General features: G+C 41.0%; 1 protein-coding gene across 1 annotated transcript in view; it reads left to right on the top strand.

Annotated features, from left to right (window-relative positions):
• CACNA2D3 (calcium voltage-gated channel auxiliary subunit alpha2delta 3) overlaps positions 1-25904 on the top strand; it is an 856949-nt gene that overhangs the window by 787966 nt on the left and 43079 nt on the right. Inside the window, exons 32-35 of the mRNA XM_021694907.1 lie at positions 2535-2610; positions 5277-5329; positions 6835-6890; positions 16076-16187. Of these exons, the coding sequence (XP_021550582.1) occupies positions 2535-2610; positions 5277-5329; positions 6835-6890; positions 16076-16187 (297 nt within the window). The remainder of the gene's footprint in view (positions 1-2534; positions 2611-5276; positions 5330-6834; positions 6891-16075; positions 16188-25904) is intronic.

Here is a 25904-nt window from a genome sequence, read left to right as displayed (position 1 = left end):
TCCCGAAAAGGTAGCCACTTTTCTCACCATTTTACAGAGGAAACTGAGCACCCAAAGAGTAAAACAAAACAAAACAAACAAAACCACTGTAATAAGTGGACGAGTTAGGATGAAGCTCAGGTGTTACTGACTTCGAAGCTGTTGCTTTAACCACCAGGCCATACGGCCAGTCACTTGAGCCCTTGGGAATGGGGTAGCTTTAAGATCCCAAACTCCAACAAAGAACAAAATGAGGCCTTCTGTTGTAAGGATCATAACAAAGTTAGCATGCTACATAGTATATTTCAGTGTATTTCCACATGTCTGATTATTTAAATCTCAGGACATCTTTGTGAGTCATTTTACAAGGGAGAAAATGAAGCCTCAGAAGAGGGTTAGCATCTTGCTCAAGATTGCACCTTGGAGGGGCACCTGGGTGTCTCAGTTGGTAAAGCATCTGACTTCGGCTCAGGTCATGATCCCAGGGTCCCAGGATTGAGCCCCGCCTCGGGCTCCACGCTCCCTCTTCCTCTGCCCCTGCCCCTCCCCCTGCTCGTGCATGCTCTCTCTCTCTCAAATAAATAAATAAATAAAATCTTAAAATTAAAAAAAAAAAGATTGCACCCTGGATAATGGCACCCGGATAATAACCTTTCAAACTGAGGCCATACTGTATCCACGTCTACAAGACTCCAAGCGCAGGCATGTTCCATTCAACCCATGCTGCCTCTCACCACACTCTGGCCCAAGTTCCAGCTGTAGGGACAGAGTTGAGCAGTATGAAAAGGATGAAGCCAATCATAATTCTTGCCAAGTCCTAGAAAGCCCTTTAAGGGGCACCTACAGAAATCCCCTGGATGAGGTGGGGACTATGGCATAGCGGGGCAGTGAGAGACTGAATAGAGTTGTCCCTTGTGGTCTGCAGTTGGTTCCATGGTTGGGGGTAGCATCAGGGCTATGCCAATGATGAACATTTCACTGGAAATTTGTTCAGGGACTTCCCTGAGCCAGATGCTTGGCTGGTTCATGGGCTTCATTTCTGTCTCAATAAACTCAGATTCTTCTGGCATCTGCTGTAAAGAAAAAAGCCAGAGGATAGTGAACAAGACTAGAAGAAATGTTCTGGATGAGGGAGAGGCTTTGGGGATTTGCTGGGAGATTGTGTGACCACTGGGGCCCTCCTGGGCTCTGCTACCAGACACCTTTGTGGTGCTGGTCAGGAGCCCGTTTCCATCTTGATTTGGTCAAGCATGGTCAGTTTTCTACTTGGTGCCATAGATGGTTCTCTGTTTAATCCGTTTGTGTGATGCTTCTAGCATATTGTCCAGAAGAGGAGGTCTTCATCCCATAGTTTGAATTTGACCTCTTCTATCTAGTTGTGACATCATCTCTTCAAGACTCAGGCAATCAGGCAATCATTCATGCCTTCAACTTTTGGAAGCCGAATGCCTTCTCCATGTTGGGTGCTGGGCTAGTGCTCGGGGCCCAACACCTGTCCTGCTGCATGGAACTTTTATTCTAGTGTCCATTCGCAGCCCAACATTAAATATACTCCAGGTTAAGCACTGTATTATTCTAGAAAGGAATCCCTTCTGGGAGAATTCCTTGCAGTTATTTAGAAGTTCATGTGTTGCAGTATTAACATGTCATCTGGCAGTTATGTAATTTAGGCCAGACTTCAAGTGTCTCTTTTTTGGGGTACCAGAGTAGCGGGAAGGGGAGCTGGTAGGAGGATGGAAGACATGTTGCCTTTGGGATAAGATGTTTGCTCCTTCTAGAACCTTTAAGTGGCTACCAGAAACCGCCATTCTCTATTCTCCGTAAAGTTGTTGATGAGGAATTAAAATATCTGGAACAATTATAAAATGAAATGTCTTGGCAACTGAGTAAAGGTCGTAATTGGAAATGAGAGCTATACTTTCATCACCAGTGGAGGAAAAAAAATATCCATATTCTTGTTTCATAAATGGTACTGTTTTCAAAAGCAAAAATATAGTCACTGTTATGGTGGTGGTAGTTGGGAGTGGGGATTACAACAGGTGAGCCAAATGGTTTCCAAAAACTTGTCAAAGTGCCGGGCTTATCTTGGTCCAGGGTTGTTTCCTAGTGCTTGAGAGAGACAGAGGATCCTGCCAATTCTGAACTCAAAATGGCCCCTTCTAGCTCTCCTCCACCCTGGAGACATGGCCCGAGTGGATTCCCTCCAGGGCCCAGAATCCAGTTCAGAACAGCAACGTCCCTCTGGCGTATCCACGTCCATGCAAATCAACCTTGTTTAAACCAAAATGATTGTTTCATCAAGCTGGGGGGTTTCTCATCCCTGTCTCCTCATCTAATCCCAATACCTTTACTCCCTTTGCTCTTCAGTTTCCAAGTGTGACCTGTCCATGTCTCCAGTTCTAGACTTTGCATGTTCCTCATTTGTCATCTTTATTAGGCCTGCATTTATTTGTGTTTGTCACTGCTGCACTTGGCGGTGGTGTGGTGACCGTTCACCATGCTGGTTCACACTTCGCTTCCCATTTAGTGACCCTCCTTTCTATTCTTTCCTATAGAATTACCCTGTATGACTATCAAGCCATGTGCAGGGCCAACAAGGACAGCAGTGATGGCGCCAGAGGGCTATTGGATGTAAGTACGGTGCAGTCACCCAAAAAACGGGCATGTGTCTATCTGTTTCTGAGTGTGAGCATATCTTTATCTTTGGAGTAATCAAGTTTATCTTTTTTGAAACCATGAATGTTTTAAAGTGTCTCTTAATTTTACTGGTTAAGAAAAACCACTTCCATTCAAACCCAAATCCATTGATTGTATGAATGACAAGTGGGTCTGACATCTTGATGGACAAATGTGCCCCCTTTTGACGGATAGAAAAGGGGAGAAGTTTTGGAGATTCTCTCATTCTCATATAAAAGACAATTTCAGTTGGTTCATCAGAAATCTCCCCTTTGGTCTGTAAGACACCTATTAGCCTGTGAACAAATTCACATTTTGCTCATAGATTCTCTACCCTAATCAGGATGCTGCTGAGCTTCGGTGTATCGTTTTCTCCGGAGCTGGTTCCATCCATGATGTCACAGTGGAGGACCAATCAACATAGATAGTGTGTCATTAGAAACAGGCTTTCAGACTGCCAGAAATTAACTATTATAATTTACTCCCAGTTAAAAAACATAATTGACAATGTATAAGCAATGTAAGTTTGGCTACCCATCACCTGAAAACACAGGAAAAACAGTTACAGTATACTTCGACATAACCCCGCATGTGTATATAATAAATATAATCTTTGCATGTTATCATTTTGTAAATTCCAAAAATTAACCTAAAATCTTGTTTGAAACACAAAATTTATGAGCCATTTTCGTTTTTAAAATATAAACACACACCTTCTCATTTGCAGATGTAAGATCTCGCAAGGAAATTATTTAAAAGCCAACTATTTAACATGGTTCTCCTCCACTGAGGGAGCAAGAAATGATTTGGAGCTGGAAAATTTCTGAAAGGCAACTAGGAACTGAAAGTTGAATGTTTTGAAAAATACCGCTTTTTAGTGAGAATCAACATGCCTTTCCAAATCCAAATTCCCTAGACTTAGCATAAATATTTCTAGACTTAAAACGTTCCCAAGATATGTTTTCATCATTAGGCTTAAAAGCTCAATGGCTTTACCCTCCAGAATGATAATGTGCATTTAAATTTTTAATCCTGTATTTACATAATCCCTTTGTGTACCCATACATTGAGCCAGTGTCTGGCACAGAATGCTTGAGTGCCCTTCCTACCCTCCCACCCAAACCCCTGCCCCCAAGGGAGCTGCCCCTGTGCCTGCCCCTCCCCAACTCCAGAGCCACCCTAATTCCTCTATTCATTCCCTCCTCCCAAGGACCCACACTACCAAGGACCCCTGAAATGTCACTACCCATCCCGGCAGGTACAAAGGCACAGAACTGTCCCAGGGTCTGACCACCAGGGTCTTTTTGAAAGAAAGATGGTTCTTTTCCAAGCAATAAGAAATATAATGGCAGAACCACCGGATTGCAGGTAGCATTCGGTTTTAGGACATGGTTAATAGTTCACATCCTTATCTGATCCTAATCCTGAGGGCCCTGTGATTGAGGGAATGATGTTGACACACTCAATTAAATCAGAGCAAGAGATCCAGTCTGAAATCTGTGTGGGCTGAGAATAACCCCGGTAGACTGTTATTATTGTTGTTTTGTTCACTGACTTACTGACTTGAAAAGGGAAATGTCAAGAATGGTTAGAGGTATATAAATTGTTTTTTTTTTGTTTTATTTAAAACTGGATAATTCCCCCATTCCTAGTTATCATCTTTATCATCAAAATGCTCAGAAGGTAGGATTAAATATCCATCATTTCAGAGACCAGGATTTGGCATTTCAATTCTCTGATAACGTAAAGGCAACCACAAAAGGTTCTGAGATTTTTCTGGACCTGCCATCTGGGGGGCGGGGGAGGGAGGCCTTTGCCAAAGTCAGCGCCTCTCTCAAGTGCATCCACTACAGGAGTATCTGGCATATGTAGATTCAAAGAGCCAACTGAGGGGGAGACCTGCTATTTTCCAGAATTCAGGAAATTGAATTATCCACGTAGAAAATATCACAGAGTAAACAATCCAACTGCTTTTTTAAATTAAAATACTCTAAAATAAAGATTAGGCTGTCAATACCTTCTTTTATAGAGTTGAAGGGGATTTTCTGCAAGGATAAAATCACATGTTTATATGGTTGTCATTTTTTTTTTTTCCAAATCCAAATATGTATGTGTGAGAAAAGGCAGCTTAAATCCTACATAACTCATGGGCAACATTAAAATCAAGTATATGCAACTTGTGCTTATTTCAGTGAATGACATACAGTGATGGGGAACAGGGAATCACCTTTCTGAGAGGCAGATCTGTGAATTACCATTTGAAATTAGTTATATGATTTTAGCCCCTCAGCATTAGGCTGCAAAATATTAGCCCCTGGAGGTTTAAGTTTTAAACATTGTTCGCTGAACTTCCTTTTTCCTCCCAGAGATAACCCCTGTATTAGATCATGTTTATTTTACTTGTAAATCACATCTCACTACAGGGGAGTTCAAAGTTTTAAAATGTTAGTTTTAGGATACAGTATCCAACCATGTTCTTCTTTTAGCTAGAGCTTCACTGTTTTTTAAGGTGATATCAATCTCTCTCGAAGAATAACATTGTCTTTATGTAAAGCCTTAAGTTAAACTACAAATTTCTTATGTGATGCATTGTTTTCAATGAACTGAATTCTTCTCTTCAGCCTTATAATGCCTTCCTTGCTGCAGTAAAATGGATAATGACAGAACTTGTCTTGTAAGTACAATTTGCTTCATTTTTAAAGAGTAATACTGTTTTTCTTTTGTATTATAAAGTGAATTGGAAGACCGCATTTCATGTTTTCAACAACCATTAGATTCAGAATGCTCTGAGATAACCTCATTGAACATCTCGAAATATTGAAAGCTGAGACCAAAAAATTATCTTTCAGTTATTCATGGTCACTGCTTATGCCCTTATGTCATTGCTTAGCAGACTAACAGCTTGCAATATACAAACCAAATTTATTTATTGTGGTTAGTGTTAAATTTAACATAGATGTCTGGCTGTTTTTAATGCAGCCTGGGTGGGCTGTGGTCAGAACAAATTGCCAGGGCTGCCCACTGTGCTCCTTTGGATGTGTTGGCATGTGCAAGGGTGGGGAGGAAGGGGGCTTGTGCAGTCGTGGGCCAGGGGCTGGGGGCTTTTCTCAGGTGTGAATTAATTGTTTACCCTGTCAAACTACAGTCCTATTTGGAGGGTGCTAGATGCATCTGTGACTTAGGTCAGATTGAAATGGCACAAAGATGAAAGGCTTGACTCCCAGAAAAGATATTGGACACATGACAGAAACACCATATCCCACGAAAGGGAGGAATTCCATGGACGAGCATGAAAACCGGATTGTTTAAGCTGCACCACACTCTCAGGTTCTGATTTTGCCCACCGTGGCTCCACTTCTGAGTGTTTGAGGCAGATTTATTACCATTTGACGAACAGCCATTGTCTTCTTCATTGCTTTAATGTAACCTATATTAATTTAACAACATTATAAATTGAAATTCATTTCTCTTATGTACACAAGAGGCAGAAAATACAGTAACAGACAATAGGGAGATTTTGATTGATAGTGAGCTGCTGCAGGAAGCAGTCATGAGACTAAAAGAGAAATGATGGAATTTTGATCTATCTCTATTCATTTGGAGGATGGTTTATATTACTTTTGCATTTTTTACTAACAATTGGGAAATTCTGATTTTTTTTTTGAAGTTGCATTGTGGCATAATTTCATCAAGAAAAGTTTGTTCCATCTATGCCTACACACACACACACACACACACACAGGGCTGAACAGGTTTGCATTGTAGTATAAATCTGGAAAGCATCCTTTATTACTGCAGATCATAGTCTAGGTAGAGAATATGCTATTTGTATCTGTGCACGAAGGCAGAGGAAGCCCTTTGGAAATTGACTTTTTACTATATAGACTCAGCCTATAACTGGAAAACCATTTCTGCCTACAAGCAGATTATTTCTCCACAGAGTCCTTGAGTCTAGGGAAACCCGATTTCAGGGTTTGGCTGGCATTGGTGATCAAATAGCCTTTCACAAGTAAGATAAAGCCCAGTGAAAATTCCGTGGTCACAGAACCAACCGTACTGGTACCTTCCAATCATGTTACTGTTTCAAATGCAGTGAGCGATGCTGAATAACAGAATGTCGCTGTCCCATTCAGGGGGCAGATAACCAAATAACCCTGGGCTTTTGCATCCCCTGCTTAGGTTCCTGGTGGAATTTAACCTCTGCAGTTGGTGGCACTCAGATATGACAGCTAAAGGTAAGCAGCAGCTAGTTCCCATTTCTCAGCTCAGAGTGATAAACCCAGGGTTCACTGGCTACTTTTCATCAAGGATGGGCTCACGCACAACTGCCCGGGACAAAGTGATGATTTTTCAGCTCCGTCAGCATCTGTACTGACTACAGCGCTGTCCCGTCTGACCAGAAATTCCACGGGTTTCATTCTGCCCATGTTGAATGCACACTTTGACCCATTTCCTTAAGTAAGACTTTGAGGTCATAACGTTGCACCCGTGAATTCTTCAACAAGCTCGTGGGCAGTGCTTAAAATCGAAGGGAGACGCATTGCCTTTTTCAAACTTGAGTGAATGGATAACCACTCTGGTTTTTTGTTTGATCATTTTTTTTTTTATAATTATCCTCCTAAAATATAAATTTAATCATATTACTCTCCCCAGTCAAAAGCCTTCAGCGATTTGAGCAGTAATTAGTAGAAACTCTCAGAGGTGTGAGTTGCATCTGTGAGTAGATGAGTACGGATTTCAGCCCTGGCTCCAAGGTTTGCCTTTGGCAAGTTAGCTGATCTCTTCAAGACTCAGTTTCCCCATAGTAAGCAAACTGGGAGACATAATAAATATTATTTACCTCCTGTCGTGTATGTGTTTAATGATACATCATACTATATGCTGAGCATGGTGACTGGAACATAATGAGCCCTCAAAAAATGACAACTGTAATTAACTTCTGATACCAGCGTTGACACTGTTGACCACAATGATGACTAATCAAGTCCCGAGGCCCTACGAAGCTGGTACTCTTTCATGAGGGCGGTCTCGCAGCCATCTGCCCCACCTGCTCCATCACACGCTGCTTCTCAGATAACGCTCTGCTCTTTCTTTTCCTGCGTGCATTCATTCTTGCTCATTTTCTTACCTGGGATGACAGGAACTAGCAGTACGCTAGACAGCTACCATGTTTATTGTTATTATTTTTTAATTATCTGTCTTTTTCAAAGAGGTAGATTAACAATGTTGCAGCCTTCCCTAGGGGCTAGCTATATTTCGATCTGACGTTTCCTCTTCCGTCCCTTAAGATCCCAGTCGGGCAGGATTCCCTCCATTCTTCCAGGAAGAGTTAGCAGCATTTCCTTCTTGCTTCCATCCCAGTCAGCTCACATATTTATTTCCCCAGCTCTTCTGCACCATCATTGTCTCACTTTGTTGGCTTCACGCCTGAATTTCTTGATGGCAAGAGCTATGCCTTATAACCGCTGTTATCCCTTAGCACCTAACTGGTGCTCAGTGAACTGTAGGCGCTCAGTCTTCACTTACTGAATACCCTAACAATTCTTATGCCGGGTATGACCTTTATAGCCACTCTCATCATAGCTTTATAATTTACAAATAGGCCTCTGTTGCCTAAATTCAGGAGCTCCCTCATTTCTTGTTAGAGTATGACATGGAAGGACACCTACAGAGAGGTGTATATGGGTACACAGCTGCACCGGATGGCCTCTGATTACAGTGAACCTAATCCAAGCGTGTTTGGGGTCGGCCCAATCCTGAGAAGCTGAGAGCCCAGGGAAACAGCATCTGTGTGCCCTGTTCTCTCTCACACTCACACACTCACACTGTCCTGGTGACCCTTAGTATGTGAGCTCCATACTTGCCCCTTCCTGTTGGGTTAGGACCTGCTTTGAATGTCCCTAAGCCCACTTCTAGAAATCTAAATAAACTGGGGTAGGAGCAAAGGATTCTAGGACAGGATGATCATCACTAAGGAACTGATGATTGCAAATACTGATAACTCTTTAAGTGATGAACAATAGAGACAATTCAAAATAAATGACAGCCCATCCACGGAGAGGCAGAGAAAACCTTTTAACAAGATTCTGTTTCAAAAACAGATCTTTTTAACAAGATCAAAAATGTTCATGAAATTAAGTAATATAGCAAAATAAACAATATACAGAACTGTACATACCCCAGAAAAGCATCCAATGGTGGGGGAAGAAGGGGGATATGGATTTAATTAGGGTCAGCAATCAGTATGGCCAGTGGGGAGTCAATAAGCAAAGAACAAAATATGAATTAGGAAGGGAAGACTATTATGTCCCCCAAGAAAATTTTGCCTATAACACAAACCTGCTTTCGATGAAAATTTCACATGATTTGGAAGTGAGATCTGAGAAAGGACCTATTAAATGGGTGCTTGCTCCCTTGTTCTATTTACTTTCCTTATTCCACTAGCTTCTCCACAGGTTTACTATTAGGAAGGGAAAAGTTTAGATGAGATTAAAAGGGAGGGACGGAAGAAGGAAGATCACTGGAAGCCAAGAGAATGCACTGCAAGTTGGTCACAGGGCTGTTCTCACCACAGCCCCAGCCCCTTGGGACAAGTCACCTGGGCTTCGAATCTGGCTTTAAGCTCTGGGAGGCTGGAGCAGCCGTTTTGCCTAGATGAAGTGCTCTGGCCTGGAATCAGGCAGCCTTCTTCTGCAGCTGGCTAGCTGCTTGCTCCTGGGCAAGTCTCTTAGTCTCTCTGGGCTCTGATTTCCCGGTTGGTCAGCAGAGATAACCACGGACCTAACGCGGGTGTGAGAGATGGATTAGGCGGTGCACGCCAAGCCCATGGGCAGACAGGGCACAGAGCTGGTGGGTGGTGCTTACGCTTTGGGCAGCGGTGGCTTTTGTGACTGAGACCCTGAGACTGAGACGCTCTTAGGAGTGCGTTCGTGCTGAGGGCAGCAGGCTGGTCGTCTTCAGGGTTTGCTTTTTGGCATCCCTCTTCACAACCGTATGCCTGCCCACCTCTGGCTGAGGAGCTTCCGAGGTGAGCATGAGGATGGCCCACCTCTTCGTGCCAACCTGCATCCCCATTTCCCCCATTCTTACTCACCCGGGCCTGCTTCCCTTCCCCATGACTTGCTGATGCAGGCATCTGTGTACCCTCTTGTGCTGGTCCTTCAGATTTGACAATCAGTTTAAAAGTTTTTGTTGTGTGCCAGTCACTGTGATCTTTGCTCAGACCAGTGGTTTTCAACTGGGGGTGGGAGGGGATGGGGGGGTGAGGATTTTTTCTCCCAGGAGTCATTGCAATGTTTGGAGACATTTTTGGTTGTCACCACTGGGGGTGGGTTGGGGGTGTTACTGACAGCTAGTGGGTAGAAGCCAGGGATGCTGCTAAACCTCCTAGGACACACAGCCCCTCACAACAAAGAATTATCCTACTCAAAATGTCGGTGGTGTCACTGTTGGGAAACCCTGGTGTAGACCGAAGAGTATAGGGTAGGGGAGGAAGAATAAGGAAGAAGCACATGGGGCGCCTGGGTGGCTCAGTCGGTTAAACATGTGCCTTCAGCTCAGGTCACGATCCCAGAGTCCCAGGATCGAGTCCCGCATCGGGCTCCCTGCTCAGCGGGGAGTCTGCTTCTCCCTCTGACCCTCCCCCCTCTTGTGCTTTCTCTCCCACTCCCTCTCAAATAAATAAATAAATAAAAGTCTTTAAAAAAAAATGAAGGAAGAAGGATATGGTCTTTGCACTCACGATGCTTACAGAAATGTGTGAAGGTTCCCATTCTGAAATTTCATACCCCCTCACCCCTCCTCCCCCTGTACCAGGACCAGCAGCAAGGAGAATTTCAGCTAAGAGAAATCAGGTGATGCTTCGTCTCTCCGTGCTATGTTTTAGAAGCTTTTTAAAAAGTTCCTTAATAGATAATTCCAAGTCATGTCATCCTTTTGCCACACTGTGAGACAGACCTTGTCAAATGACTGTATCATCACCACACGATGTGCTAACATACAGTGTGGTGCTTTTCCATTTCCAGAGTGTGGGCCCAGACGATCTTCAGATCATTTCATCATACCTGAGAGGTGGGGGCTGCTGGAATTCGTCACTAAACCTTTCTGAGCCTATAGGCCTCTGCTGGACAGGGCTGCCTTTTTCCATTTCACAGATGGAGAAATGAATTCGAATGGGGGTGCATGGACTCGTCCTTGGGGCTGCTATCAGCTGGGTATCTTTGTTAAAGGAAAATGTAAATTCTTAGACCCAGAGCATACGGAGAGAAAAGTTTCACAGCAATATTGACTTGCAAGGTTTCTTCATTCTAATTTTACCATTCCCTCACTAGATAAAGACCCTGCACTGAGACATACATCTTTGTTTAGCTAAAAATGGAATCCATAATTACACTGTTTATCTGCTTCATTTCCTTAATGAAGGGGACTGTGGACGCCCATTTCTGCCTGATTATCACAAAGGTATCATTTTGGCGAAGTTGCACAAAGAGAATGGAGCTTGCTGGCACCGAGTATGAATGAGGGTGCATTCACAGAGACAAAAGAAGAGGAAAGCTTTTCAAATGGCAACTCTATTCATTCCCAGTTGTCTGCCCATAATTACTGTGAACCCAAGTCAGTTATTCTCATCAGGGACATTTGTTGCTAAGGGAAAATTAAAGAAATTCAATTGTGTGGATGCTCCATTGGGTGCTTCACTGTGAGTGAGTGGTAGGTCATGGCTTCAGCTTGAGACCGCCGGCCTAATGGGGACGGAAGGTAGAGCAGTGTGAAGGCCCAGAATGGTGGCGCCAGGATGTGACCATGCAGAAGCGGGTCTGGGCTCCCGAGCTCATGGCAGTGTGACTTGGGGCAGGCAGCGCCACTTAATTTCTCTGGGCCGTAGCTTCTTTGTCTGTAAAACAGGAAAGCGGCAGGCCTTCCTCACTGCATGGTGGTGAGGACTCCGTCCACGCAAAGGGCCTAATGTCGTGTTTGGCATGTAGTAGGTGCTTTATGAGTATTGGCTGTGAAGGTGGCGACGGTGCTTTTGCTGTTTAAGGAAATGATGGTCATGGCGAGTCTCTTCCTGGGGGTCTCAAGGCAGGCCATGTCTGCTTTCTGAACCCCGGTTTCCCGTACAATAAGGAATCAGCCTAGCTGAGCTTCATGACCTCTTGTACGGACAGCTTTGTAAGCTAATGCGTTTTAAGTGCCCAATGGCTCAACCAGCATTCTGGAGATCACTGGAAGCCTGAGCTATGGATTCAGAATTGCATAGATAAGCAGTAATGACTGGCAAATGTGTGTGCTGTCCATAGCACTCCAGACAAAGAGAGGTCTTCATAATAAGCCATGTCATTTAAATTAAATGTGGCCATGGTTTTATACGATAATTCTCATGTGGCCCAAAAGCACAGCAAGAGGCTTGCAGCCAATCTATAGTCGTGTTGCAAACAGAATCAACGAGGGTTTATCGCCACATCAGTCTGGGTGCCCTGCAATTGTCAAGGGAATGAGAATTTCATTTCCAGGAAGGATCAGAGCCAAATGATCCTCACCATTGAGAGCGCTGGACTCGTTCCATTGTAACTGGGCCCAGACAATCACAATTAGAGATGGTGCAATTATCAGGCCCATTTAAATCATGTGTGCTGCCTATCTCAGCCAGCCCCAAAGACCTTTCTTCCTTTCTCTCATTGGCTGAACTTCACAGAGCAGTTAAATATATGTGTGCTGGAGCCAGACGGCCCAAGTTCAAATTTTGGCTCTGCTACATACTTACTGGATGAATCTGGGCAATTCGTTCGGTTTTCTCCTCCATTCACTAATCTGCAAAACAGAGATAACCATGGTTCTCACCTTACAGTTTATTCTTTCTTTTTTTTATTTTGTCATGTTTTACTGTTAAATAAATTAATACATGTAAAGCAGAACAGCATCTGGCATGTAGTAATTTCTTAATAAATGTAGCCATTACCATCAGAGCTTATTATGTGCCATCTGCATGCGTGTGCCGTGTCCACTTATAATCTGTGTTGTTGGGGCTTTTTTAAATTTGATCTTTATTTCATTTTAACGGACTCATTTTTTGAAATTCAAATAATTTAAATATTAAAAGGAAGTTTCCCAAATGGAAAGTCTCTCTCACTTGCTATACAAAGGAGTCAAGTGCGAACACAAGAACCATGAAAATAAAAAGTGTGACCAAATTGTAGCCAGATGCTCTGAGCTTTATGGGTGGACTCCCCAGATAAAAAAAAGGGGGGGGGCAGTTTAAGAGCAAATGAAAGAAAAACGAAAAAGAAAGAAAGGTGGGAAAAACTCCCTTGCATCCAACAAAGATGTCCTCAACAAAATCCTCTGACAAAATCAGAGACATTGGAGAAGAATTTGGAAGCGAATGCTGTTTCCACCACGTGCCCCTCTCTGTGCTGTAGCTGTTTGGCCCGGGCCTCCTAAAACTGACCTTGCCTTCCCCCTGAAGGCAGGCAATTTGTCATGAAGGCCTGAGATGCTTACATTCCCTTTGTCTGTTTGATTGCCTGAAAAACACCATTCAGGGGAATTCAGATATTCAGCAAGCATCTGATAACACTTGCCAGTGAGCGAGCACGCAGGGCACCAAGGACAGGCGGGGTCGGGGACCCGGGCCTTTGGGAGCATGACACTCACCCGTGCTGTCCCTACAGTGGAGCCAGGAGTCAGGGAGGTAGTCACTGGCCTTTTCTAACCAGAAAGTACTGCTTCAGAAAGGCCCGCCGTTTCTGAGGATTCCGCGCAATAACCCGTAGTCGTGTGGTAGTAAGCATGTTCGCTTCAAGAGCCCTCACAGTGCACCAGCCACTTGCCGTGCATTAATTCATCTGATCCTTCACCCATGTGAAGTTATTCCCTCTTATTCCCATTTTACAGAGGAGAACACGGAGGTGCCAAGAGATTGAACTCACCGGCTGTCCCACAGCGGTGGCAAGATTCATGACCCCTAGTTTGTGCCCTCAGCTGCTATGTATGTAATTTGCTCAGCTCCTGGCACGTGGGTGGTGACACGCTCCAACGGCTAGTATTTCATGAAGGCTGAGTGTGTGTCCACACCTGCATGTATGTGGAAGTGTGCACGCGTGTCCCTTGGTTAAGAGCTATACCTGCCTCGGTCTATTCATCACTCAGAACGACTCAGGGAATTAGCATGGGCATCATGCCTAATGTCAGTGACCAGTTTCTGAAAAATCACATGTCGTACATAAAAAAACTGATTGAATCCACTTCCTTTTGTTTTAGATGAGAAAAATGGCAATGTGTTATGCGTTAACCCCAAACCCCCAATCAATTTCCTCAATATAATTAACACTCAGTGAAAATTCTATAATAAAAAAAAACAACCATGAGGAATTCTTAATTGCAGGAAACAAACTGAGGGTTGCTGGAGTGGGGGGTGGGGTGGGAGGGATGGGGTGACTGGGTGATAGACACTGGGGAGGGTATGTGCTCTGGTAAGCGCTGTGAATTGTGCAAGACTGTTAAATCTTAGATCTGTACCTCTGAAACAAATAATGCAATATATGTTAAGAAAAAAAAAAGAAGAAGAAGAAGAAGGTAGCGGGAGGGGAAGAATGAAGCAGGGGAAATCGGAGGGGTAGACGAACCATGAGAGACGATGGACTCTGAAAAACAAACTGAGGGTTCTAGAGGGGAGGGGGGTGGGAGGATGGGTTAGCCCGGTGATGGGTATTGAGGAGGGCACATTCTGCATGGAGCACTGGGTGTTATGCACAAACAATGAATCATGGAACACTTCATCTAAAACTAATGATGTAATGTATGGGGATTAACATAAGAATAAAAAAAAAAACAACCAATCACGTTAGGATATACATGCTTGGAACATGGCTTCCTGATCACCCAACAAATATCTGGTGGTTACCAAATGCTCCTTTAGCACTTAGTAATCCTGGGCTCACTTAGTGCTGGCAGCCTCCACACGGTCACAAAACATGTCCTCGTGCTTCTGATATCCAACCAACTGTATTTGGAATATAACTTGAGACTTTGTCAAAACATCATTTTGTTAAAACCCTGTCGAGTTTTGGAGTTGGAAATGTAAATTGTATATTCTATATATTTATAAATAGATGTTTATATTTCCATATACACATCAGCCAAAAACTTTGTACAAAGTTTGGGTATTGGAAACCTATGAGCATTCTACTGGTAAGTTTTTTGTTTTTTGTTTTTTTTTTTTTTAGAGGAGTGGGGAGGGGCAGAGGGAGAGGGTGAGAGAGAATCTTGAACAGGTTCCAACCCAGTGTGGAGCCCGATGCGGGGCTCCATCTCAACACACTGAGTTCATGACCTGAGCCGAAATCAAGAGTCAGATCCTTAACTGACTGAGCCACCCAGGCATCCCCTACTGGTAAGATGTTAATGGGTGACAAGTCCTGTGACAAGTACTGTACTATTGGCATTCCATTTTACAGAAGAGAATACTGAGGATTAGTTAGAAGCAATGAAGCACAGGATTTATACTCCAAACTTCTCTGACTTCAGAGTCTTCACCCTTAACCACTGTTACAGTATCTACCATCATCATCATTTGAATCTTACAATGGCTTCATTAGAATGCTAGTGTTATTCTTCTTGTTATTGATTACTGTTGTTACTATTTATTATTATTATTAACTGACATTTACTCAGCACTCATTATGTTCCAGGTACTCTACCAAATATTCAACATATAATGTTTCATTTACCTCTCACTTCACCCTCTGATAGAGGAAGAAGATTAGCCCCGATTTACACATTGAAAATAATTTAAACGTAAAGAGTTTCTGGAACTTCCCCACTGGACATAACTTGTTTACATTATTTTATCAACCACCAAGACATTACCCAATGCCTACTGGGTAGCCATCCATGTACCCGGGTTATCTAGTGCTGTATTCCTGGACAAGGAACTTCATAAGGGTAGGATGAGGTTCATGGCAGTGGTTCAAAGACATTACGTATTTTACTGTTCCATAGTTCAATTTTGTTTCTGTCATAAAACCACATAGTTGTATCATGACCTTTGTCTCACCCTAAATAATATGGTGTAGCTTCTATTTTATACATTTATTCAGATACACGTATGTGTTGTTGCTAAGTTCAAGTAAGTCTGAAGTCCGAGACCCGTTGACTTATGTTGTCCCAGAAAGTATTCTTGTGATCCATAAATGATAGTGGATGAAGCCAACACAACGACTTGAGGAATTATAGCTTATAGAGTTGCTTGGCAGATGAAATCACTTGACTAATTAGAAAATAATGCATTATGCTGTGCCTAGAAAAATCACAGCATGGCAGGAGTGGAACTGGGTTCTGAATTACTGGGCTGCCAGTCACAAGAAAGCCTGTGCCTTTATTCTTTATCTTCTTTTCTTTTTTCTTTTTCCTATCCCTACAGCCCAGAAATTGAAACAGACCCTGGAACCTTGTGACACTGAATATCCAGCATTTGTCTCTGAGCGCACCATCAAGGAAACCTCAGGGAACATTGCTTGTGAAGACTGCTCTAAGTAAGCCTCCCGCCTCCTTTCTGCTCAGTGTAGAACTCCAATGGGCCAGTGTGTCTGGCGTGCCCACAATGAGAGATGGAAACGTGGCTGCCCTCTTGTATGAGGAAGTGTTTCCACCAGCTTGGAAAAAACATCACTTGGCTTTGTTAGATCATTTAGAATTTGGGAAGGGTTCAAAATGCTTGAGAATGCATCCTAGAATAGACGAGGCTTTTAGTTGAGTTTATTGTTGGTTGGAAAAAGTCCTAATTGGTGTTTTCCCAGTTGATGGTTGGCCATTTCAGCTATCTGTTGGGAAAAAATCCTTCGGTGTCTTTCCTGGAGGCATCGAATCTTCAGGATTCGCTGGAATATGGTGTCTGGGGAATGAGTCTTGGTTGCTTACTAGGCATTTCCCTGATTCCTAATGACGTTGGGCCTTTTTTAATGGTTTTATTGATCATTTGGGTTTCTTTCCCCTTCATTTCTGTTGGTAGTTGGCTGTTGGGTGATGAATCTACTCTTACCGGTTTGGGTGTTATAGGTTTTGGTGCGATTTCTTTGCAGTTGTATGCTTTACATATGTGTCTTCCTAGTCCTTTGACTCCTCACCTTTTAGAATGTTTTAGATGCATTGAAATTTTCTTTTGCTTTTATTTTAATGTAGTCTAATTTATTCTTCTGTTCTTCTATGATTTGTGTGTTTGTGCTTTAAGAAATTAGTTTCTGCCCTCATGTCATAACGGTATTCTCAAATAGTTTTATTCTGAACACTTCAAAGTGTTGACTTTCACATTTAGGACTTGAATCCCTCTTGAATTTATTTGTGTGTGTGCCATAATGTAGCATCTAATTTCATCTTTCTCAATATAGTTCCGTGTTAACTGGCACTGCTTATTGAATGGTCTTTTTTTTTTTTTCCAATTGATTTATTATGGCACCTGTGTCCTATAGGGTGAGTTCCCATCTGTATAAAGATCTGTTTCCAGGTTTTATGGTTTGTCAGTACTGCTGTCAACACCATATCTCTCTAATTATTAGAGCTTTATAATATGACTTGATATTTAGGAGAACAAATATCTTTTCCACATTCTTCTAAGTTGTCTTGGCTATTCTTGTCTCTCCTCTTTCATATTAATTTTGTAATCAGCTTGTTAATTTCCATGAATTATGATACAGTTTTAATTAAAATTGCTGTAAGTTATAGATTAATTTGAAGATAATTGCTATCTTGTGTAATACAGGAACTTTCCATTTATAAACTAAGTATGTCTCTTTATTTACATGTCTTTTAATACAGTTTTATAATTTTATGTTAGATTTATACCTTGAAAGCATATAGTTTTTCCTGCTATCAGAAATGGCATACATTTAAAACTACATTTTCTAGGGCGCCTGGGTGGCTCAGTTGGTTAAGCGACTGCCTTCGGCTCAGGTCATGATCCTGGAGTCCCGGGATCGAGTCCCACATCGGGCTCCCTGCTCGGCGGGGAGCCTGCTTCTCCCTCTGACCCTCCCCCCTCTCATGCTCTCTGTCTCTCATTCTCTCTCTCAAATAAATAAATAAAATCTTTAAAACTACATTTTCTAATTGGTAATTGCTAGAATATGAGAACAACACTGATTTCTGTATATTGAATATCTTGTACGCAGTTGCTAAATGCTCTTTTAGATTTAATAGTTTGTGTATGGCTTCTCTCAGACTTTTTTTTCACACACAATAACATCATTTGTGAAAATGTTCCTTTCTAACTTCCACACTTGTTTTCTTGCATAGAACTAACTGGAATTGTTGACTAGAAGCAGTGAGAGTAGACAACTGTATCTTGTTCCTAATTTAAAGGAATTTCTTCTAATAATTCCATGTTAACTATGATGGTTGCTATAGGATTTTTTTATTGAGGTATAATTCACATAGGAGATCATATTAGTTTCAGGCGTACAACATAGTGATTCAACATGTGTATACATTATGAAATGGTCACCACAATAAATCTAACTCCCATCTGTCACCTTACAAAATTAACACAATGTCAGTGATTCTGTTCCCCATGATGTACATTACATCCCCATGATTTATTTATTCTATTGCCAAAAGTTTATACTTCTTGATCCCCTGCACCCATTTCATCCCCCCGACCCCCTCCCCTCTGGCAACCACCAATCTGTTCTCTTCATCTATAAATATGAATTTTGTTTTGCTTTTGTTGATTTATTTTTTAGATTCTGCATGTAAGTGAAATCATGCGGTATGCTAATGGATTTTCTAAATTATAGTAAATATTAATAATATTAAATTTACCTTTGTAGCTATTTTTAAGGAGATTTTGACAGTGATTTTCTTTTTTAACTTTATTTGTTTTATTTGTTTCTTTATGTAATCTCTACACCCAATGTGGGCCTGGAACTCACCACCCCAAGATCAAGAGTCAGTTGCTTTCCTAACTGTGCTAGCCAGGCCACCCCCGTTGTAACTATTTTTAAGTGCACAGTTCAGGAGCATTAAGTACATTTGCAATGTTGTGCAGCCATAACTACTATCCATTTCCTGAGTTGCCTTAGATTTTTGATAGTTAGCCATTTATTAGGTTAAAGAAAACCTCTTCAGGGGTGTTTGTTGCTCTTGTTGCTATTGTGTGAAATTTGAATGGATGTTAAATTTTATCAAAACATTCTTTCTACATTAATTACTAAAATGATTTTAATTTGTTAATATGTTGAGTTACATTGATAAAATTTTTAAAAATTTAAATCATGAAATATATCATATATACTATATCTTTAATGGTAGATGGATTATCTAATGTGAAAACATGCTTTCTTTCCCAGGATGGTCTTTCATTGCCATGATTACAAAAGACAAAAACCAAAACCATCTTGCTAGGTCCATTTGTTCATGTTATATTGAATTTGCCATCTGTACTCAAAAAAAAGAGTGGGTTAGGGGCCTCTGGCTGGCTCAGTCGACTAAGCATGACTCTTGATCTCAGCTCAGCTCATAATCTCAGGGTCCTGGGATCAAGTCCTGCATCTGGCTCTGCGCTCAGTGGGGAGTCTGCTAAAGTTTCTGTCTCCCTCTTCTTTTGCCTGCCCCCTCAAAAATAAATAAATAAATAAATAAATAAATAAATATTTATTTAAAAAAAGAAGAGTGGGCTACACTTTTCCTTTCACATACTGTTATTTGGCTTTGTTATTAAAGTCATTTTATTGTCATAGAATTTCTTGGATCTTATACATTTTGTATAAGATTAAATTATCTGCTTCTTTTAGGTTTGGTAAAGTTTACCCATAAAACTATGAACAGGTGATAGGTTATGTATTTATTTATTTTATTTTATTTTTTTCCTGTGTGAGTAAATTTTCAACTACTGAATTAGTTCCTTCCAGTTGTTAGATATCTTTGGAATTTCTATTTCTTTTTGAAATGATTTTGGTAATTATATTTCTTAGAAAACTGCCTATTCCATCCCACTTTTCATGTTTATTGCATGCATTTGTTAATACTATTCTCTTTTGATTAAAAATACTGCCGTATTTGTGACTTTTCCTGGTTTTAAATCAATCTCACCCTTCCCTTCTCCTCCCCCTTTCCTCCCCATACCTCTTCTTCTCACCCTCCCCTCCATTCCCCCTCTCTCCCTACCTCTCCCTCTCTCTCTCTCTCTCTCTGTCCTTCCCTAACTCCCTCCCTCCATTGTTTCCTCCTTCCTTCCCTCCCTCTCAGTACTAACAGAAATGTTTGCTTTCTTTTCCTTTTCAAAGAACTATCATCATTTAGTTTGTTAGATTTTCTCTGTTGTTTCTTTGACTTTCATTTATTTTGCTTCTTATCTGTATTATTACCTTTCTTCTATGTTTTGGGGATTTACTCTTTATTATTTTCTAACATTTTGTGTTTGATGCTTAGTTTTTGCAACTTCATTCATATATATAATAAATATATACATATGTATAATTTCTCTCTGCATTTTAGTTTATATAGGGTTTTCATTATTATTCAGCTGTGATAATTTTCTAATTTTTACCATATTTTTGATCAGTAAATTATTAAATACTGTTTTAATATTTCCTAATATATATGGGCTTTGAGGCTGTCTTTTTTTTTTTCTTATTGATTGCTGATTAAATGACATTGTGGTCTGTATACCACATGGTCTGTGCAGAGACTTGTTTTTATCCTAATACTTGTCTATATGTTTTTGAAAGCAGGTTTCATTCTCTAATAACTGAGTACAAGGATTAATGTGTATCTGATGGATCAGGTGTGTTCATTGTGTTTCAAACTTTTGTCATTGTTGTTGTTCTATTTTAGATATAAGGCTCTCACCAGGCTTATGGATCTTTCCACTCCTTCATGTCATTCACTTTACTTTGCTTTTTATATTTGGAAGCTATGTGACCATAGACATCCCTGTTCAAGACGGGTACAGTGTCCTGATAAATCTTTCCTCTGATCACTACTGGATAGCCCAATCTGGGAAAGTACTTTATGCTTTAATGTCTATTTTGTTTGCTAACAACACAGATGCAGTATTTCTTTGTTTGGTGACATATCCTAGGCATGTTTTCCCCCTTCCCTCCATTTCCAACTTTCTTTTTTGTTTTTGTCATTTTGCATTAGGATTTTATCTTATAAATAGAATGAAGCTGGCTTTGGCATTTTTATTATCTCCATTATTAGAGATTTAATCTTTTATAATTTACTGTGCTTATATAAGTTTATTTCTACCATCATTTTATAGGCTGTCTATCCCCGTACTCTCCCTTCCTTCCCTCCCTTCCTCCTTCCTCTCTATTCTCCCCTCCCTCCTTCCCTTCCTTTCTTTTCCCTCCAATTGGACCTACTGAGTTTTCTCTGTTCCTGTTTTTCCCTTCCTAGTATGTAAGGTATGCACTCTTTTCTTGAAGTATTTACCCTTAACCTTGTACATGTTTCAGGATCTCTTCCATCCTCCAGAACAAACTCTTAGAACCTCTGACTTGGATTACCTCCCATCTCTTTCATGTGATATTTCCTAACATTTTAGCCCTGCTGTGATTTTAACCCACCAAATATGTTATTATTGCTGTTGCTGCCTGTAGTAAATGAGATGTTTAGCAGTTTGTTTACTCACTAGTTTTTTTAAACCATTGCTTCTTGTTTTACAGTACCTTAGAAGTTTTTTGTTTTTTGTTTTTTTTTTCAGAAATGATCTAGGAGTGGTAAATGATCTCATTCTTTGTCTGACATGCTTTACTTAGTATGTACTCTGCAGTGATCATTTAACTCCATGCTATCTAAATCGAAGTATTTTGAAGATACTATTCTACTGTCTCCTGAGTTTTAGCTTTGCACTCCCATAGGTGGTCTGGCCTTTCCCCCTCTCAGAGGGCTTTCCTTTGATATTCTGGTTTCACTGACATGTGTCTAGATATAAATTTACTTCTCTGTGTTTATATACTTTCTTTTGGGTAATTTCCCTAAACTCAAGTTCACTAATTTCCTTTCGGTTGTGTCTAGTCCACTGCTTGGAGTCCATTGAGTTTTTAATGTGGATGTCTTTCTATTTATTTTTAGATGTATTATTTGCTTCTTTTAAAAATCTGTGTATTCTTGTATACTTTAAATTTGCTAAGAAAGTAGATTTTAAAATATCTGTGTCTTCTTTATATAGATTCTTATTTTTTTAAAAGATTTTATTTATTTATTTGACAGAGAGAGACAACAGCTAGAGAGGGAACACAAACGGGGGAGTGGGAGAGGGAGAAGCAGACTTCCTGCTGAGCAGGGAGCCCGATGCGGGGCTTGATCCCAGGACTTGATCCCAGGACCCTGGGATCATGACCTGAGCCGAAGCAGATGCTTAACAACTGAGCCACCCAGGCACTCCTTTATATAGATTCTTATTCTTAAATTTTCTATACCTAATTATAAAGGCCTTTTAAGGCTGTTTTAATAGTTTAAATTTTGGGGGGGGGGGTGCCAATTTCCTTGTCTCTTGTGTCTGCTTTCTTTCCTGGTAGATAATTGGCTCATGTGTTCTGTCATTTTTTACCATGAACTGATTTTTACTATTAATTATTATTTCTGTGGGAACAGAATAGAGCTTGAGTTTCTCTTCACAGTAGATTTATAGTTGGGCTTTAATCATGTATCCTGTTAGTATTGACTGCCTGGGAATTTTTGTTATGTAAGTTTTTGTATTTAGGAGTTTCTGCATCATATAATTACAGTAAATATTTTTCCCAAGTGGCATGTAGTTTCCGCTTAAAGTTTGATTTCTCATGCTAATATTGTTTTGCCCGTTCAGACCCCAGACAGCACCAGATTATCTGCTTTTTACACTTAGCTATAAATGTGCATGTTGGCTCTTAGTGTCTTGTCTTGTAAGTTCTTTTGTTTTCAAACATGCTTGTACAATGTTTTACTGTTTCATCCAGCATGTCTAAGTGTTTAGAGCAGAATGGCTTCCATATTGGCTTAATCCGCCACATTGTAGTTTACTATTCTGACTGAGGACTTTCTAGAGCCACCATAAGAAAGCACAAGAGTATAGTGGTTTAGCGCAGGAGCTATGCCATCAGGGAGTTCAGAGTGTGTGAGCTCTGACTCCAGTAATTGCTAGCTGTGTGACCTTGAGCAAAAACCTAAACTCTCTGAAACTCAGCTTCTTCCTGGGATAATAATAGTGAGCACATCACAGGCTGGTTGTACGAATTAAGTGGGAAAATTTATGTTGTGGATTTAGCATGATGCCTGGAACAGAATAAGTCCTCAATAAATGGACCCATTTCATGCTAGCATAATGTCATATGCATTTGTATGCAAAGATTTTAGCCCCCATTAACTGTTCTGTTAAAATGTACATTTTCCTTTTGATAGTCTCTCATCTCTTTGCTACTGTAGAATTCCTGTAGGAAAAGGTACAATATATATGTATTTTTGATGGCCAAAGTTCATGTATACTTAAGGAACATTGACAGTTCATCGCTCTGTGGCTCCGTGAAGTGGACTCCATTGATTTTATAACGACTGCAAACCTTTTTGACCAGAGGGATATTATATCCTCACTAGTCATAACTACAGACTTCCTAAGGTAGCCACTCTCTCCTAGTGCATAATAGGTAATCAGATTTAGTGGAGTAAATTAGGTTTCTTATTTCCATTCTAAATGAGAAAACAAATAGAACCATGATAGATGACTGCTAAGGCCAGCAATATTTTTCCTTGTTGACTTGCAGTCAGAAGCCAAAAATATAAATGCAGTTTGATTAAAATAAGTAAACTAAGATTTCAAACTAAAGAGAGACTACTTTTTGTTCAGTGGAAGGTAACTGCATTCCTGCTATGGCCCAGGAATTGAGGTGAATTGGGAAATCCAAGGATGGATGAGATATGAAGTTGACACTCAAGGTATTTACATCCCCTGTGATGAGTTTGCTTCCAGCCTTGACTTCCACACTGGGTTCAAGACTCACAGGAGGTTGGAAAGTTCAGCGGGCCTTATCCCATGTGCTGGCAACATTGAAAAGACACTGCAGGCTTTGAAGGATTTTTGTTTCAAAGCTTCAGGACCACCACCTGGTAGCTCAGTCATATGCAACAGAAGCAAAATAATAAAGACCCAAGGATGTGAGTAGGGAGAGGATTGGAGATGTGTGCTTTTCCTTTCTTTTTCAGTAAAGTTTTTATTGATGTGTAGCATGAACAGAAAAGTGTACAAACCATACGTTTGCAGCATGATTAATTTTCACGAACTGAACGTAGCTGTATAAATAGTACTCAGGTTGAGAAGTGAATGAACATTGCTAGCCCCTCGGAAGCCCCCTACCTGCCCCTGCTCGGTGCAGCCCCCACTTACCATAAGACAACCACTCTGTTGAGTTCTAACATCAATGATTGCTTTTACCTGTTTCTAACATCTAACTTGTGAGATGGCAATTAGTTCATAAGATATGAGGGCTGATGTATTAATGACCTTGAGGGGAGTTTCTAAGGAATCAACTTAGAGAACAAAAAAAGGCCTTAGGGAAAAAACATTAAAGATAGCTAAGGGCTTCAGTGTACAATTCTTGATTGTCTGTCATATCAAGTGGCCTAGACACTGCGCCACACTGTTGAGGACCAGAAGGCACACATGATTCCTGTCTTCATGGAGTTTAGAGACAGGTGCCTGGATGATGTCAACACTCCATGCTTAGGACCAGGATTATAGAGTAAATGTCACATAGAAGCACAGAAGGGAGGCTTGGGGTAGTCAAGAAAAGCTTCCTGGAAGAAGCGGCATTTAATGTCAGACCACCAGGATATGAAGGACTTAGCAGGTAAGAGTATCCAGGCAGAGGGAAGAGCCTTGCCTAGGCAAGAGGAATTGTGGTTTATTGAACAGATTGCTCGAAGCAGGGAAGCTGGAACACAGAGCTGGAGGTGAGGAGGGCTGGGAGAAGAGGCAAGGAAGAAGTAAGGGCCAAATAATGTTGCCCGTTTGATTCTCCTGTCCAAGAGAACTAGTCCTTTGAAGAACTTCAGCTGCTACCCCAATACCAGGATGGCACAACAGAAAACTTGTAAAGAAGGGAGAAAAAAATGATCAGATTCCAGATGATGGGAGACATGACAGCAATCAGAGTGACAGTAATAGTCTCTTGAAGCAGAAAATCATGATTCAGACAGATCACATGCTGCCCTACTATTCTCCCACACCATAGCGTGCACTTGCACACACACACACACACACACAAACACACACACACACTCTGGTCCTAATAGAGCAAAAATCCCATTTGTTTCTCCTCCTCCGCCCCCTCCTCTTTTCAAGGATTAGATATTGACAGATCAACTGGGGTAACTAGTTGAATGAGAAATCAATTCATGACTATTTTTTTCTAATCCAAAAATCCTTGTGAGGCTTTGTTATAAAATCATCATATAATGCTCATATCATACCAAAATAGGCTCCTGACAATAGTCTCAGATGTGTGAAGGGCTGAGCCTTTTGGTATCTTTTGCATATCCCTTTCTCTCTTTCCTTGCTCCATTTTATGAAATGAAGTTTATTAGAAGGTACGTCTGAGTATTTATCGAAGTATTTATGAAGATAATTTGCATTTGGTACAATCTCTGGATTCTTGGAATGAAATATGTTAAGAAGAAAAATAATGCTATTTGACTTTTGTCCTCGTTCCCTTGTTGACGGCTGGTAGATTTTTCAGTGCAATGCCCAGCACGTTTGGTGGCAACCAGGAAGCCGAACTCACACATCTGCTTTATATCTACTTCGTGTAGAAATTTGTCAACCTTTGCCTGGAAAGAGTGAGATTTTGCAGGACTGGTTCTCTAAGACAATTACTAATTTTCAACCAACTTTATAGGTAACTTCAGGTCAGGGGCAGTGACATTCAAAAATAACACAACTCTACAGCATTTGGCCAGGAGCGAGTTGGAAACTGAGTTTGGTGAAAATTATAGCATTTCAGAAATTACGCACTAAGATCTTTTTCAAAGAAAAACATCTTGCCTCCCGCAATGGAACATACAAAGCTGTGTCCGTTACAAACCGTTCTGAAAGCAGCGATTACTTCCCTCCAAAAGCAATGGCAAACCATAGAGCAACAATCCCAAAGAACTGTGCGCTTCCCACGGGAACATGCTTCATGCTGCAGTTTGCTGGGGACTGTCATTAACAATCTGCCCATCTCTTAGACAAAAGCGGATCTCCTTGGTGCCTAACCATTTTGCTAGAACTCAGGAAGCCA

Source organism: Neomonachus schauinslandi, chromosome 1 (assembly GCF_002201575.2).
Source record: "Neomonachus schauinslandi chromosome 1, ASM220157v2, whole genome shotgun sequence".
NCBI classification, from domain to species: Eukaryota; Metazoa; Chordata; class Mammalia; order Carnivora; family Phocidae; genus Neomonachus; species Neomonachus schauinslandi.
Note: the sequence above shows the minus strand (reverse complement) of the source record. Positions and strands in the feature narration are given on the sequence as shown.